Source organism: Neomonachus schauinslandi, chromosome 10 (assembly GCF_002201575.2).
Source record: "Neomonachus schauinslandi chromosome 10, ASM220157v2, whole genome shotgun sequence".
Classification (NCBI taxonomy): Eukaryota; Metazoa; Chordata; class Mammalia; order Carnivora; family Phocidae; genus Neomonachus; species Neomonachus schauinslandi.
This window is the reverse complement of record NC_058412.1, coordinates 22,689,285-22,706,722: the sequence shown is the minus strand read 5'-3', so window position 1 is coordinate 22,706,722 and position 17,438 is coordinate 22,689,285. Positions and strand designations below refer to the sequence as shown.

At 52.0% G+C, this 17,438-nt stretch overlaps 1 protein-coding gene across 1 annotated transcript in view; it reads right to left on the bottom strand.

Moving 5' to 3' along the window:
- PLB1 (phospholipase B1) overlaps nt 1-17,438 on the bottom strand; it is a 121,815-nt gene that overhangs the window by 10,493 nt on the left and 93,884 nt on the right. Inside the window, exons 45-54 of the mRNA XM_044919004.1 lie at nt 14,015-14,080; nt 10,675-10,735; nt 10,075-10,133; nt 8,747-8,814; nt 8,462-8,505; nt 8,134-8,233; nt 4,570-4,621; nt 3,530-3,610; nt 2,058-2,123; nt 1,293-1,387 (exon numbers count right to left, since the gene is read on the bottom strand). Coding sequence (XP_044774939.1) covers nt 1,293-1,387; nt 2,058-2,123; nt 3,530-3,610; nt 4,570-4,621; nt 8,134-8,233; nt 8,462-8,505; nt 8,747-8,814; nt 10,075-10,133; nt 10,675-10,735; nt 14,015-14,080 — 692 coding nt within the window. The remainder of the gene's footprint in view (nt 1-1,292; nt 1,388-2,057; nt 2,124-3,529; nt 3,611-4,569; nt 4,622-8,133; nt 8,234-8,461; nt 8,506-8,746; nt 8,815-10,074; nt 10,134-10,674; nt 10,736-14,014; nt 14,081-17,438) is intronic.

Below are 17,438 nucleotides of genomic sequence, written 5' to 3'. Positions count from 1 at the left end.
CACCTGATATCTGGGTCCCCTTGCCACCTGGTTGTTCCTGCCCCAGCCCGGGTCTTCCTCTAGGGAAGGGCTGGAGTTTTGGAAAGACAGCCATGATAACCTTATCTTTCTTCTTCCCGGTCCTGAGACCTCCCAGCTCCACCTCCAGCAGCTCAGGACTTCCCCTCAGGGCTCCAGAGTGGGGAGTCTCTTGGGAAGCTGGGGAGTGTCGACCAGTTTGAGACACACGGAGAAGGTAGAATGTAAGGCCTGAAGCCTCTGGAGGAGCCCTTCCCACCTCCCAGCTATTAGCTGTTCCACCTGGCGCCCAAAAAGAATGGGAACCATCTGGTCACCTTGCCAGCAAATCCATTTGACCCCAGCTAGGACTCCTCAGCCCCCTGTAGAATCTGTTCTCCCAAAGCAATGATCACAGGAAGTCTGGGTGACCCTCTGGCCTCAGAGGATGGCAATTTCCTGCCAGGGTCATAGCTGAGCTTTAATAAGTTCCAGCCCCCAACAGAAATTAGTCTCTTGTACAACAGACCTTAGCGCTGAGCCTGGCTTTCAAGGATGTTATAAAAGCTACTCTTGGGGGCGCCTGGGTGGCTCAGTCGTTAAGAGGCTGCCTTCGGCTCAGGTCATGATCCCGGAGTCCTGAGATGGAGTCCCGCATCGGGCTCCCTGCTCAGCGGGGAGCCTGCTTCTCCCTCTCCCACTCCCCCTGCTTGTGTTCCTGCTCTCGCTGTCTCTGTCTCTGTCAAATAAATAAATAAAATCTTTAAAAAAAAAAAAAAAAAAAAGCTACTCTTGACTGAGAGCCTGCCCCACAGTGCCCAAGCACATTACATACATTTCTTCTAGACCTCACTACTTTGCAAGATTTTACAGATGAAGAGTAAGAGGCCCAGAGAGGTTATGGAGTTTGTGCACGATCTCACAGCTCCTAAAGGGCAGAGCCAGCTACAGATGGACAGCTGTCTTGGAAGCGCCTTGCCCGGTGCTGCCTCTCAAACACCGAGCAGTCACTGGAGTTTGGAATCACAGACCATGCTGGGCGCTTTAAGGATCATTGGTCTGTGTCTCTCGCTTTGCGGCCAAGCAACCGGGGGTCCAGAGAAATAAAGTGACTTGCATACAGTAGGCAGTCAATACTTTAGAGTTATTTCCAAGTGATTTTTCTAGCCCCTGGTGCATCACTGATGTCTTTCCTCGGGACAGGATCGTCTGGGTCGGCCTGCACTGGTGTCCTCGGGTAGCGTCTGTGAGCCCCGCTCTCCCCAGGGGCCCTCGTCCTGGGACTGTGTACTTACTGAGCAGTCAGGGGCGGGTCACATTTCCCACCTTGGCCCTGGTGTAGGCCAGCCAACTCCATGACCTCCACCACGTTGATGAAAGCCCTTGGAAGCTGTGGGGAGCAGAGGGATGGGCTGCGTTAGTCCCCAGGCAGGTGTGGGGGACGCTGGTTACTACTGGAAGAACCTAGGGGCTCATCTACAATCTAACTTCCTCCGCCCCAGTTTTGCCAATAAAGAAACAGGCACAAACAGGGGATGTGACTTGTATTCTCTCAATCTTCTTTAAGGGTCCACTTTATAGCTTGGGAAGCTGAGACAGAAGTCACTTGTCCCAAATCCCATTGCTAGCAAGCCACCCTGCCTGGCTACAGACTAGCCATTACTTGGCCACCAAACAATACAGTCTGATTCACTTAGAATTTCCTTTGCAGGGCGCCTGGGTGGCTCAGTTGGTTAAGCGACTGCCTTCGGCTCAGGTCATGATCCTGGAGTCCCGGGATCGAGTCCCACATCGGGCTCCCTGCTCAGCAGGGGGTCTGCTTCTCCCTCTGCCCTCTTCCCTCTCGTGCTCTCTGTCTCTCATTCTCTCTCTCTCAAATAAATAAATAAAATCTTAAAAAAAAAAAAAAAAGAATTTCCTTTGCAGAGGAGCTTGGTATCTGCCACCCTCCCTTGCCTCCCCTCCAGGTGTCTGCTTAGCATGTATCTCCCTGAACACGGCTTGCCTAGATGTACACCGTGAGGGTGGAGACCCAGAAACCTGCAGCTGCTCTTCCCTACCTCCTCATAGAAGATGTCCAGGGCCTGTTGGATATGCTGAATGTACTCTCCAGCTGAGGGGGCCTCCTGTGCAGAGAGAAGGGGGTTCTTGTCAGCTCCAGGGTTCTACTCTGAGGGTAGCGGTCTGGTGACCAGCACAGGAGGGCCTGGGGGTGGTGGTACAGAGGGGGTAGCATGGTACTGGACAGGCTGAGAAGCCCAGCCCTTGTTGCTGGGGGACACAAGTCTTCCTTTGACCCCTACTAGACACCATGAATAATCCCCACCCTGATCCACAGTATCTCAAATGCAGGGGCAGACTCTGACCGTGTTGGTCCCTGCCCCTTCTCTGGTCCCATCTGTCGCCAGCCTCAGGGTTCTGAACCACATCCATGCCCTGATGACCACACGCTCTCTCACCTTTGGGCTGTGGCCTATGCTGGCCCCATTGCTTCCCCCTAATTTCTTTTTGACTCGGCTCAAGAGTCTCCCCCTCTGACTCATTTCTCGACTGGAGGCTGATTTAGCGCCTTCCTCAAACATGGCCTGAGTTCATCCTGGGTGGGGGGGGGGTGCTCCAGGTCTTTTCCATAAAAAGAGGCTTTCAGGAGTATAAATCTGACTTTGCAAGAGGGGCAGGTACTCTGGGGATAGGAGAGGCATTCTCCTGGACCAAGTGTCCACAGGTAGCTTTGGGGGTCTCTTCTGGCCTCCTGGACCCTGTTGAGTCCAGGACACAATGGCATTGAATCCCCTGGGGTTGGGTCACTTCTGCCTCTGGAGGCTGGGCAGTAAGGAAGAGGATAGAGGGGAAGAGGCTCAGGAGAACCAGCCCGTGTTGGTTGTGGGGGAGGGTAATTCTCATCCAGCCTTTGGTAGATGGTCTGAGCCATGAGGAATGATAACATACTTTCTCCCCCTGCCCGTGACTTTAAATGTTCTACCATGACGTCTGAGTTAGGGCAGCTGCTCTTTTCCAGCCAAATAAAATACAGGACATCCCCAACTTAGAACAGGATGTATTCTCAAAGTGACAGCCCCCCCCACAGAAACACTATCAGGAACAGGCTGGGTTCCCAGGCCAGCCAGCTGAGGTTGGTTCACTCACAAAGTCCTTGGGGCAGCAAGCTGTCCTCTTGGGACTGGTTTGATTTTATCCAACCTCGTTGATGACATTGTTTCAGCCTCGCCCTTGCGCACACAAGCACGTGCACCAAAAAAAAAAAAATCATCAAAAAATGGGTAGGGATTTCCCAGCACATGTGGGGTGGGGCTTGCCGGTTACTCATTCAATACCAAAGAACAGTATTTGTGTGCATGAGAGCAGTGCCTGAAGAGTGGGTGCGTCTAGACACTTCTGGAATCGGGGGACCAAAGCAGCCGCTGTCCCAGGGGCCACTCAGCAGTGGGAAAGGCCAGGGTCTGCCCGGGCGGGCTGGGGTGCCTGGGAGAGCAGACCGGCGTGACTCCCATGGGGCTGGGCAGGGGCTTACCGGATTCTCACAGTAATGACATATGTCGTTGCTCCCAATGAAGAGCGTGATCAGCTTCCAGTCACTCTCTAGGTTGATTTCCTGAAGGGACAGAAGGCTCTGAGTCTAAACTTTGGTAGTGGTGGGGGATGGAGGGGGGCAGCACATGCAGGTGATGCTCACCAGGCCAGACAGCACCCCCTCACCACTGCCTTTCACCCTCTTTGTACCCCGATGGAGAGAAAATGCCAGGTGGAGCCTTCCTAACCTTCACCTTGGTGCCTGGCAAGGAAATCTAGAGAGCGGACTCCGTGTGTGCACATGTGTGTACGTGTGTGTGTCTGCTCACAGCGGAGGAGGACTATTTTTCCTGGGAAATCCTAAGAAAACTGCAGTGCATCGCAGAGTGGAGTGTATTAACACAGCCGTGAAACGTGATCTAAAGGCCTTCAAAGTTGCAGAGGGCGAAAGATGCAACTAGAAGTAAAAGCCCAGAGCTGCCTCTTGGGAGAGCTCGGCTGGTCTGGGTCCAGGGAGAGGGGACTGGTGGGGACTGGAGAAGAGCCTGGCCTGGGGGAGAGGTGCGGTGGGGGCTGGGGAGGCCCTCGAGGAGTCTGCCTTCTGCTCAGCCACCAACATAACAGGAGTCCTGCCAGGCGCTGAATTCTGAATTCTAAGACCGGGACACAGACACTTCGCAAAGCCCCAGTGAGAAGTTTGAGAGGGGCCGGGTGAGTGGGAAGGGGAAGGATTGGAATGAGGAGCCTATTTTTAGAACCCAGGGTTTACATAATAGGGCTCTGCAAAGCCAACTCTTGGGTAAAGTGGGAAACTGCCAGAGGCCAAGGCCTGTTCTACTCCCTCCTGTGGTGGGGCCTCGGGGGCGGGGGCGCCAGAGCCCCGGTCAGGAAAGGGCAGCAGGGAGGGTGCATCGGGGGTAAGGCCTGCTTCTCAGGGCTCATTTGACCCCTCCTTAAAGACAAGTAGGGGCTGAAATGGTGGTCCAGAAGGCTGAGGCCGGCCGCACCTTTCAGGGTGGCCCAGGGTCCTGGGGTACTCACGGGGTGGTTTTTCATTCGCTCCACCAGGTCCCGGGCCTGGGTCGGCATGTCCCTAGATGTGGAAGAGAAAGGAACCTGAGCAGTGGCTGAGGAAAAAGAGCTCCCACCGCAGGATTTGGGCCTGGCATACAGGTGCTTCCAGAAGAGAAACGTATATAAAGTTTATTCCTTCACAATGTATCTAAAAGCTTTTTGAGTCTCAAGAAATCTCAACCTAGGAAAAATCAAAGATCTGCCACGGACCTTGAAGCCACATAGATGCAGACCCCGCCAGGGGCTAGTCCGCCTTCTGCAGGCCTGGTCCTCCATGGCCACGGGGGGTGGGGGTGGGGTGGGGGATCTGGTCAGCTTTCCCCAAGGGATGGTCCCTGACATCCCCCTCAGCTCTTTTACGGCAAGCCGAGCCTGTTCAGATCTTAGTCGGCTGCCTGTTTTAAAAATAACCTTTTGTATATTTGAAAAAATGTCACAGCCTTAAATTATCCTCTGCCTTCTTTCCAGGCATCCTGACTCCTTAACCTTCACTTCTAAATCCCACCCTCGGTTCCTTTAATCCTTTTTTCTTCTCTGTAGTTACTTTGGACTTCCACACCATTCCCCATCTCCTCACTTTTCCCCCTGCCGGCATAAGAGGATGGGGGAGAGAAATCTGGACAGGATTAGTTTTCCCTTCATCTTTCAGATGTCCGCCATGAATAAGGAAAGTGAATGCTCTGGGTAAGAGTGGAGTATGTCGAAGGAACGGTACTCGGCAGTAAAGAGGAACGAACTGCTGATCTGCACAACATGGGTAGGTCTCAAAATGACCTGCTGGGCGACAGACGTTAGACAAGAGCACCCAGTGTAGGATTCCATTCACATAACATTCCAGAAAAGGAAAACTGATCTCTAGAGACAGAAAGCAGGTCAGTGGCTACCGGGGGGTGCAGGGAGTGGGGTAGAGATGGGAGGAGCAGGAGGGAGAGACGGGTCACAAAGGACACAGGGACACTTGGGTGTGATGGGCGTTACCTGGATTCTAGTGATGTTAAACCATAAGCTATGGACATACACCAAGCTTATCAAATTGTACACTTGAAATGTGTGCAGTGAACTGCATGGCAATTATACTTCAATAAAGCTGGTTTTTAAAACAGAGAAATATATGAGCTACGTGGGCAAAGGGACCCAGCCAATGGAGGCTTCTGTGCAAGAAGTCATAAAAGCAGTAACTGGTATGGGATGGGTGTTTTAAACCTTTGCTTGTCCATGATGAGCTGGGCTTGTGGCCAAATCTCATTTATACATCCAGGATCATAGCCCATCCATTATTGCTATTGATGCAATACATCAGAAAGCTAGAAAACAAGCCTGTCCTGGGTAAAGGGGACTCCAGAAGTGTCTATAACCTTCCAGTAGGCTCAAGACGTGAGTAGGGGAAGTCACGGGTGATAAGCCCTCATGAGCGTGAGGGGAAGTTAGGAGTGCTCACTTCCTCCCCTCTTCCCAGCCACGTTCTTCACACCCTTCAGCCTCGGAGCAAGTCCCACCTCCCCCCTACATGAGCCTTCTCTCTGAGCACCTTTATCCATACCTTCTGCTTCCTTTTCATCCTGGCGTGAAGACCCCTGCTCTGGGGGTTGCAGGTCCTGGGTTCTCTTCCAGCTCTGTGACTTACTTGCTGTGTGAGCTCACCCAAGTTACTGAACCCTGCTAGGGTCGAATTTCTTCATCTTATAAAAGAGGAGGTCCATGGAGTTGAGTCCTGGGGCGCCCCCTCTCTGGGTCTGCACCCGTATGTGGGCTGCCCAGCTCCCACATCACACTGTTCTCTTTCATACAACTCTGAAGTACAAAGTCATTGCAGTCTGCCATGTTGCCATATGCAACACTTCCTTTTTCTAAAAGTTATTTCCTGTTTGTTTAGCCTCCTTAAACTAGACAGCAAGCTAGTTGAATAGGCAAGGAATTCACCTATTGATTGTTTTGTATCTTTTAGTAACTACCTTGGGGCTCAGTCCTTCGCGGGCTTCCCTTGACTTCTTGCTTACTGATTGATGGAAGGGGAAGTTAGAGGTTGAATAAAACTTTGAAACTAAATAATCCTAATAATGGCAAACTTTTTGGGGGGGTCATACATATTATATATTATACTCAGTGTTTTCCTGAGTTATTAATCTCACTTATTCTTATGACAGTGCTGAGACGTAGGTACTATTATTATCCCAATTTATAGATGAGGCAACTAAGATAGAGACGACAAGTGACTTTCCCAAGGTCACACGGCTAGCAAGTCTGGGAGCTGGGATCTGGACACAGACAGTCTGACCTCAGGTCTCATTATCCTAGTTGCCCTGCTGTGGTGTTTAGTTTTCTCTTGAGATGTGCTCCTCCTTAGCCAACACCATACAAAATGACCCTGCAGATAAAGGAGAGTCACAGAGCAACTTTCCAACCTTGCTTACTTAAGTCAAAGGCTTACTCTCCTTTCCCGTATCACGGGACATCAGAGATGCTAACGAGGAGCTGCCTGTCTCGGCTACTTCCCCTGCCAGGGCCTCCTGGTGCAGGCGCCCAGCAGCAGTCAAAGGAGAAGGCAGGAAGAGAAGTAAAGCAAGAAAGGGGCTTGAACGTCAGCCGCCTGAGGAATCAGCTGCTGGTTAATGGAGCCTGGGCAAATAATAATAAAATGATGACGGTGGTGGTGAGCTTGACAGCAACAACAGCGATGCGGTGTTGATTTTACGGGCCCATGAAGCCCAGCTCTTTTGCAGAAAAATAAGTGCTTCCTGCTTCTGACGTTGAGGAACTACCACGGCTTCCTGCGGCTCAGAGGCGCAAACCGAGCATGGGGCCCTCCTTACCACGTTGGAAAGGAACACTCCGTGTAAACAGAATGAGTCAAGCCGGAGTCGTTTCCCTGGTGATCTGAGCGTAGCAATCCTTCTACAAAGCAAATACCCAGCACACTCCGTGCAGAAAATCAATGAGCTCTTTCAGGCTTTCCAGCTTTAATTATCTGGGTTGTTGTCAACAACAGAAATCGGAGTGAAAACAAACAGCCACCATGCTGTTTTGGGGGCCTTCGCATCTAACTCCCTAGTGTCAAAATAGAGCTTTCTCGGAGTCAAGGACTCCAGGTTCCGAGGTGAGGTGGGGGGGCGTGCGTGGGGCCCGGTGGTAGGCTCCCAGCACTCTGCATGTTTGCTCCGCGCCTCCCCGCGCAGGGAGGTTGGCTGGAGTCAGCAGGCCGGGGCCGGGCCACCCTCAAGGGCTCCTGCTGCCACGAGAGGTGGTGACAGCCCAGCGGGCCTGGCCTGACCCTGACTCCTCTGACAACCTTGGGCCGTTCGGGAAACTTCCTAAGTCTCAGTGTCCTCATGCAGGTACCCCCTCGAAGGGTGGGAGGATCATGGGAGACCATCCACGGGAGGGGCCGGGCGTGCAGAAGGGCTCCGTGCGCGGCAGCTTTCGTTGCCCATCTGGGGCCAGGCTCCCAGATAGCACCCTGCCCTCCTCCTCCCATTCCCCAGCCCGATCTCTCGGCCTTGCCCTCCACTCCCTCCCGGACCCACGGCTACTCACCACACTCTGGCTCCTTCCACGGCTACATTCAGCCCTACTGTCTCCTCCTGGGTACCGGTGGAGAACCCGAGGATGTGAGGGTTGAACTTCTTCAGAATGTCTTTTAAGAGGGTGAAGCAGACAGCACAGGTAAGAGCGGATGGGGGCCCATCCTTGGGGCCCATCCTTGGGGCCCAGGTGTGGGACAGGACGATGCTGGGGCTTTTCAGGGCTGGCTGACTCCCCTCCTTGCGGATAACCTTCCCTGCCCTTACTCTGGGAGAGGCCCTGGCCTCAGCCAGGGGTTGTTATGGCCACAGTGATGGCGCTTCTCGGTGTGGCTACTTACTGGGCAGTGTGGTGTGGGTGTCCAAGATGCCATCCCCTCCGATGCTGGGGAAGAGAAAGCACGCTTGTTAAGATCACCCTGACCTGCCGCTCCACCACGCCTCATATTTCCGAGTCAGAACCAGAGCACCTGCCCTTGGCACGTGATTCCCACCACCCTGGGGACTGACACGAGCATCAGGGAGCCTCCTTGCATCTCAGAGCCAGAGCCTGGAGACCCAGGTTCATCTCTGGAGAGGTGACAGGGGAGCGTCATCAACAGAAAATGAGCGGAGAACATCCTCACCTCCAAGAGAGTCCCCTCCAGGACGTGGGTAGGTTGCTGGAGTTGCTTGGTTGGGCTCCCAGTGCTGTCTGTGAGAGGCAAAGAGAAGGCTCGAGAACTGTGCTGGGCCCAGGGGCAGGCCGACGGTGCTGGGAAGGGCCCCCAATGTTCTGAGGTCACCATAATCTGGCTTCCACTTCCCTTGTTCACCCCCTGCTTTCTGGTCCACACAAACCCTCAGGTGTAAGCAAATCAATCTGAAGCATGGGGGCCTTGGACCAGCCTGCCCAGTTACCACCCACCCATTCCATCCCTTCTGGGAATGCCAAACTCCCTTCTTTCCAGCCCTTAAATCTCTAATTCCTTGTCTAAGACCCTTCTCAATTTCCACCTCCTGTATGTAGCTTTCTCTAAATGCCTTATCTTAAAAAAAAAAAAACCACTAAAATGAGAAAGTTCTCTTTGAAACTTACAAAAGTACTACATATTCACCATAACTAGTGAAATGATACAAAGATTCTTTTAAAAATTAATCTACCCCCCCTTATTAATCTTGCCTCCTGCCACAGGTTCTATATCCCTTCTTTGTCCCTTATCCACATATACACATCACCAGAACTAATTAATGGTTAAGACCCTGGGGTACATCCTTCCAGAGCTTTCTCCATGTTTATATCAAAATTAACCACATTCACACACATGCGGGGGAGTTGCTTTTCCAGAAATGAGTACCTGATTTTAAAAGCCTGTGTGTCACCTACAGGATTATGTATCTCCTTCTGTGTAAGTTGCTTATTTTCCCAGCTTGACAAGTTTCTTAAGGGTTATGACTACACCTCAGAATTGTTAGCAGAGTGTCTTGTGTAGAGCAATAGCTAAATAGTTGGCTAATACAATTCATGTAGAGAAGTTACACTATACATAGGAATTGGGCTCCCTCTGCCCCCAAAGGACACATCTTGCAATGGGGTGATGGGGTGCTGGGCAGTGTGTGGGTAATCCCCCACCCCCCAACTCTATAAGTTTGGGTAGTTGGAGATGAGTTCCCTGATAAAGACAGGTATACAACAGGCAGATGAAACGCTTGGAACAGTGGGGAAGGGGAGATGGAGGGGCAGCCTCATGGATGAGGTGGTGTTTGAGCAGGACTGTTGAAGGGCAGGGGGCCAAGCATTCTAGATTGCCCAGTGAGGTCTCACGGCTGCCTGGCTTTCAGTGCCTGCCACAGGTAGGTTCTCAATCTTGTCAGCTAAATGCTGAACGCCGAGCCAGTGTGGAGGAAGGGCACTTTCGGCACAGGACCTGGCTGGCTCCTGGGGTGCCCAGGCCCATCCCAGCTCAGTACTCACGGTCAGCGAGTCACCCAAGGCCGCCACCACTTTGATGTCTCCTGGCCGGAGCTCATGGACTAGGAGAGACAGGCAAAAAGACAGATGGTCAGGGGGAGTCTTCCTTTTAAAGTATAAGCTTGACTAGGAGTCAGATTCTGCTCCAGTTCCACAGACCCCCCGGTACACATATTTCCAACCTAAGATTTAGCAAATTTGCCTCTTTCATCCATTTGGAGCAACCAAGGCACGACAATGGGCTTGATGGCTACTGGCCATCCTAAGAGGAGCCACATGCATGCTGGGGCAATCCAGGCAAGTGCTGGCTGTGGGAGTCATGATCATAGGCAGAGAGGGCCCCATCCCTGACTGTACCTTCCCTGCCAGGCGGGGAGGCCTGAGGGGCTGTCACTGGCACTAAACAGAGATGGGAGGGGTGAGCTGTGCAGAGCCTGGTGGGTGCAGGCTAACTTCTCGGGGGCCGCCCATGAGCCAGACTGCATTGCCCAGGAACTGGCAAGGTCTGCTCGGGGCTCCAAGGTATGTTTGTCGGGTGTCCCACCAACCCGACACTTAGCCAAGTCCTTAGCTGTAGGGAGTAACGATGATGTTCGCACTCACCTGAGGTGGGGACACCATTGGAAGGATTCCACTCTGTACACAGGAAGTCGCTGCCCCAGTTCTACATCAACAGGAGGAAAGATACAATGCCCAGCACTCACTGTGCAGGAAGGTTAGCTTTAGTCCAAGGAGAAGTAGCTAAGGAATTTTGGTGGAGGCTAGAACTATGCCCCTGTAGGGGATCATGTGTGGGCAGGAACGGCTCATGGTAGATGGTCCGAGGGGGAAACGAGAGAGGAGAAACTGGGCGTCTGCCTGCCCCTATGCACAAAACACAGAATGCGTGGGCACGCATATGCTACACATACAGCTTTTCCCTCTCAACTTACCCACACTTTCACATGGATCTGGCAGTCACAGCAAAGGGGGAAGAAAAGTGATTTCCCAGAGGAACGTAGATTTGGAGGTCTCATGGAAGACCACACATAGGTTTTGGTGTGGCTGTTTAACATTAAGCTAATGGACACTGATTATAATGTTGGGGCTGCAGCAATAGCTAGGATGTTTCTAGGAAAATACCATGAAATGTTTACAACTGTAAAATTCCTGGTTTCTGCATATCTTTTCTGGACATGCATCTATGGTTTTGCATATTTAACTTAAGAGCCAACCACTTCCTTGTGTGTGTATAAATTAATGCCTCTGTAACCTGGATGCCCTTGGTCAAATTCCCTTGTCTCTGGAATACAGTGCACATTTCCCAGGTGCTGGAGGGAGGGGTGGGGTGGGAAGCAGAGGGCACAGAAATGACCGGTATCAGTAAGTTGGAGGAGAAATAGAGTCTCTTTCCCAGAGTTCCAAACACCTGCACGTCCCCAGGAGGGTCTGAGGGGCAAGCCCAGTGCTGAATGCATCGTAAGGCTTGGCAAGCAGGCAATAATTGGGTGACCGATTCTCTGGGGAGTGTGAATGCCAGAGGGTTTGGAAGCTCATCTCTTCTGTTTAGTCAGAAGATGGTAAAGACAAGCCTTGTTAAAAAGTCTCCTCTCCCAAGGGAGCAAAAATGAAACATCTTTTAAATATTATTTGCTTAATCTGATATAATTTCGTTTACTCCAGGAGATTGCTCAATTCATCATACTGATGTGGAAATTCTTTTGAAATCAAGGACATGCTTGTGTGCAGATGACAAATATCTGGGGAAAAAGCAGTTAAAAAGAGAACGTTTTATAGCTGTGAGCACTTGAGAAGTATCTCAGATATCTGGTGAGCCAGAGACATGACGTCCCCTGCAGATTAAGATACAGGTTGGACTTTGAGGGTGTTCCTCTATCACAAGGGGAGAAGCCCACACTGTGCCCTATCCCGGTGCAGTCAGATCCCCTGGGGGTTAAATGCAGGCTTTGATTCCATAGGCTCGGGATGGTGTTCAGGAATCTGCTTTTTTTAAGACTGTATTTCTTTATTTGAAAGAGAGAGAGAGAGAGAGAGAGAGAGAGAGTGTGTGAGATCACGAGCAGGGGAAGGGTTAGAGGGAGAAGCAGGCTCGACCAGAACCCTGGGATTATAACCTGAGCCGAAGGCAGATTCTTAAGGGACTGAGCCACCCAGGTACTCTGGGACTCTGCATTTTTAACAAGTTCCCAGGTAAGGTTGATGCTGCCTGTTGCGGGCTACTTTAAATGGCAAGGTGTTAAACGACACCACCTTCTCTGCCTGGGTGTTAACGTTTAGCAGCAGAAGTAAGGGTCCATGAGACTGTAAGACCTAAGAGGGTAGGCAGAGACCCGCTCTGCTCACCTTGGATACCCAGCACTCAGCACAGTGCCCACTCCACTTAGGACCCCGATAAATAAATAAGTGGTAAATAAGGAAATGCCTGATTGACAAGATGAGGCTGACATTTTAGTCATAGTGGATTTTGGTCCATGGTTTGCCTGGGATAAGCCTCCAGTGGGCTAATGTGAGCCTGAGAGAATCCAGAGAAGCGGGACGGTGGTATTCCCCCAGCCATGGAGCAGTCATGGCTCATTCCCCAGAGCTTAGCATCGAACAGTCCTTAAATAATTTCATATGTTAGTCTCAGTACTTCAACTGGCTTATAAAAGGTCTTTCTTCAATCGTTCCCGCTGCTCTCAATCCATTTGCCACACGGGTTAGGGAGATCTTTTAATAAGGTAAACCAGACGGTGTCCCCCTCTCCTAGAACCTCCAATGGCTTCCCATGTCTCTCCACCTGAAGCCCCACCTTCTTCCTCAGGGATTGGGATTCGGTGTGACCTGGGCCCTGACGACCCCTCTGATCTCATCACCCCACTCGCCACTTTATTCACATGCCCACAAGCCACTCTCACCTTCTTTCTCTTCCTCTCATACCCCAACTCAGCCCCACTTCCAAGGCTTTGCGCTCGTGGTCCTGCCTGGGACCCCAGATAGCCAGCATCTTCTCATAGTGCACATCCCAGCTCATGTCTCCCCTCTTCAGAGAGGCCTGGCCTGCACAGTTCATGGGAACCTGCCAGACCTCCCTTGGCCCATTGCGTTCCCTTGCATCACCTTCCTCACAGCTGTCCCCACAGCTGACATGATCATGTTGAGCTATTTATCGGATGCCCCTTCCAGTAGACTGTAGGCTCCTTGAGGGGTAGGACCCATCTGTCTGGTCTCCTCCTCTATCTCCCCAGAACACTGCCAGGCACATAGTAGATGCTCCGTGTGGAACGACCTCTAACTCCCCAAGGACAGGACTGAATTCCCTCCGGCCCCTAGCACAAGACTGCAAGTACCATAGGTGCTCGGGTGAAACGGGTGGTGGGGCCCCTGTCCTGGGGCCTGACAAATCTTATCTGGGTCAGGCCTCCACTGTAAGGCCTGGTGTGGTCCAGGATCCCTTAGGCCATCTTTGGAGTAGCAGTCCCTAAAGCCACGGGCTTTGAATCCTTTGGGGTTCCTCAGAGCTAGAATGCTTGACTGGAACCAGACAAGCCCTGGGTGTGTGTCAGCTTCCTATTGGGCTCAGTCCGTGGAATGAAGGTTCTTCCCATCAGCTTCCACCTTACGGGAAGTCTATGGCACATCAAACCCACGGCCTCCCCCCACCCCTTCCTAAAACGCTGAGCTGCCTAATCAGGAATGAGGTCTGTGCAGAGGTTGAAGAAAACCCATCCACTGGCACTTCTCTTGGTGATTGCTGATGTCAGTAAGCACATGAGAACATGTTAGGACAATCCTGGGAGTTCATGGTTCAGGACCTTTTTTTTTTTTTACATTCCAATTTCTAGTATGTAAGAAAGGTACACTTCTGCTTAAGCTCATACTCTGAAACGTGTGCCACACCCTGAGTCACCAGCAGGTAGAAATGCTTTGTCCCTGAGAGGGGCAGAGGTGCATCAGGAGTTACCTCAATGTCCGGCTTGGTGGGGTAGGTATAGTTACTGTTCCGGGGCGTCCTCAGGAAGGGCTCATTCTACAAGAGAACAGAAACCACAGGGAGAGGTTATCGGAGAGCATCAAAGATTACTTAGGAAAGAGGACTACTAAGACCGTCCTCCAGATTGATTTCACACGACTCTTCTGCATGTAAATAGTAAGAACCCTATACACGTAATTTAATGCATTCCCTTGAGGGTTTCACATAACAGCTCTGGCAAGGGGTGCACAAGAAAAGGCCTCAGAGGGGTTCTGTGCATGCTCTACTCAGGGTTCGAGTGTTTGCTCTTCACCCTAGCCAAGGAACATCCACCCAGTCCTCAAAATAATCCTTTTCTTCCCTTGTAACCTCTCTGGCTAGAGATTTACATGATAGCATTTTTTTCTTTTCTAGAGAGTATTGATTATATATTTTCTATTGATTGGTTGTCTCTTTTGAACTGTGTGTCTTACTTACTCCCTTTAGGTTGGCTTCACATACTTGGGCCGTATTTTTATCCTGAAACATCCTCTTCCTTGCCTACCCACCTCCTTCACAATCTGTTTGCTCACAAGCCCAGTCAAGATCCAAGTCTGTTCAGTTATAGGTGAGGGTTAACTGAAGCAGGGAGGAGGAGACAGGCAAAGGAGAAACAGGGGGAAAGCAAGGTAATGAGAAAATGTGAAAATGATATGAAGCAAGAATGAGTTAGTAAGACTGAGATCGGGAATCAACAAGCGGACCCGGGCTTTCACAAGATGTGCTCAGTGGAATGGAAGGGCCATGGTCTAAACGTTTGGGAAGAAAATGGGAATAAGAAAGAAGAACCAGAATGTTGGAGGAGGGGTCATTGGGGATCAGTTCCAGGGGTTGCAAACTGACTGCCTGTGGGCTAAACCTAGCCAGGAGACATTTTGTTTTGTTCTGCTTTATTTGGGCCTGAATGGTGTCAAAAAGAAGGGGGCGGGGGCGGGGGGAGAGAAGTCTGAATGCTTTAAGAAGAGGTACAGGGTCTTCAGTTCTGGCCCTACCGCTTCCTCTTGTCCCATACATGGTCCCATTAACCCAATCGTATTCCTGCCTGCATGGCATCGGAGTTTGCAACCCCAGAAACTCCCCATCTTACGGATCAGGAGCAACGGAGGTTCGGGATAAGGGAGGGACCCGGTCCAGGTAGAGAGCAAGTAGTGAGTGCCTATCAGGTCAGGTCTTTCCGGCTCTGATCCTCATACCAGGGTCAGGCCAATGAAGGAGCTTGTTGGCCAGGCAGAGAGGAAGAGGAAGAGGGGGGCTCGGCAGTGGCCATGGCACTCCCAGCCCCCCCGCACAGACCCTGGCTCCCTGGGACACCTCAAGTCTCTTCTTCCTTCCTAGTCTCCGCATTCCTAGCTGAAGCATGGGCCTGAGGAGTACTCAGGGCTGAGGGCGGGAAGCGTGCAAGGCCAAGGAGGACTTACCATGGCATGTCGCCCTGGCGAACCGGGCTTGGCCCAGCTGACGTTACTCAGCAGCCCCTGAGCATTCACCATCTGAGGAGAGCAATGTGGGAGCGTTCTAGAAATAACTGGCCCATGGGTGTAAGCACCCCCTGTGTTCAGGGCCCCGCTCCAGGTGCTAGGATGAGGGGAGGCTACAAAGAGGCTTACGGGCCAGTCAGGCAGAGAGCATGAGACGCTAGAAGGCAGTGAAGACTCAGGGACCAGTGTGCCCAGTAAGTGCAGCGATTGCTGAGGAATGGCTACAAGATCGGGCAGGGGGGGGATGTACGGACCTCACATAGGAGACGCTGTGCATGGAGCATTGCTACTTATCGTTCCCCCCTTGTCAAGGGAGCCCTGACTGGGAATAGGGGCTGGGGGCTAGTCCCAGCGGCCAGCATCGGAAGAACCAGAGGGCAAAGACTCACCTTGCCCTTCTGGGAGTGCTAAAAGTCAAGCTGGAGGGTCTATTTGGTCACATGACCTGAAGTTTGGGGCAGGGGCCAGAGAGGGGAGAGGGAGTCAAAGGGGTCAGAGGTCAGGCAGATAGTGGAATTCGGTGGGGGAGCTAAGCCAGAGTGGGAACAAGTCCAGGCCAAGGGCAGATAGGTAGCCTGGGGGTCCTGGGGCTCGCTTCATTGACCATTGACACCATAATGCATAGGTGAGTCAGAGCAGTTTAGGGGCCCCGAGTGGAGCAGATCACGTGCAAAAGAGATCCCAGTTAGCCTGACTGCTCTCTTGGGCTAGATCCGGAACACCAGTAGCTAGAAAGTGAAGCCGAATGAAAGCCAGCACAGGGAGTGTTCTGCAAAGATGGTGTGGCTTGCCCGGGCGTGGGGGGGGGGGGGGGCAGTGCCAGGACAGCCACCTGATGTGAGTCAGCGGCCTGCAGGGAAGGTCAGGTTCCTCTTGGCCGCGTTATAGGTGTGCGGGTCTGTGGTGAAGGAGTGGCGGTGTTCTGTGTTGCTCAGACCATAGTGGGAGTGAACAGTCAAGCCAGGCGCCAACCCCAAGCGGGCATCCATTCCAGGGGGACATGCGTACTGCACGAGGCAGGGCTTGCAAGGCTTGTCTGCCTTAGACGGCTGAGGAAAGGGACGGGAAGGCTCAGGGAAAGGGGGTGGTGGTGACAGGAAGGAGGACATAACAGAAGGACATGGAATGCCCTCTGACATGTCTACCCAATCCCATCCTGGTCCCCGTGTGCTGGCTCACGACCTACGAGGCTCATTTCACAGCCTGTCAATGGGCAGCCACCTGGCAGGGTGAAAAGCACCGCCTTGAGACTATGGAGGCTTAAGTAGAGGCTGTGCAGGGGCCTCGGGAGGGGTGTGGTGGCTTAACTCTGCTACCACAGGACCCGGCGCATCGACAGGACTCCGAGGCCCTCCCTGCGGAGGTCCTTAGGTTACAGAATTCTCTGTTGCTACGATGGGAAGGGCCACATGACCATTAGCACACAACGTGACGAGGATGTGAACGGGGGTGCTGGCCGTAGGAAAGGAACGGGGGGCTGGGGGGGCGCACGAGGGAGAGTCCTATCAGATAGGGCACCTCACGTCTCACACCCGCAGAACTGTGCAAACCACAACGATACAGACAGAAATACGGAAGTCCTAAGGATCAGAGAGGTGGGGGAGACAAATACTTCGTTCCCGTTTTGACGTTTCTTGCTCAAAAATTATTTTTTGCATGGATGTGTGTTGAGTTTGGGGTGATGGTGGGGTGAGGCAGGATAGGAGATTTAGAAGTCCACAGCATTCAAAAGGTAAGAGTGTCCCCCATGTGTAATTCAAAATACAGTGAAGTATTTTGAATTAAAATTAAAATATTGCTAAACAGTAAAGTAAGTATAAGGGAGCCCAACAGACCTCTGCTTTTTCTTAAGATGAAAGAAAGATTGGGTGAAATAGCACTTAAAATTATTTCAGTCC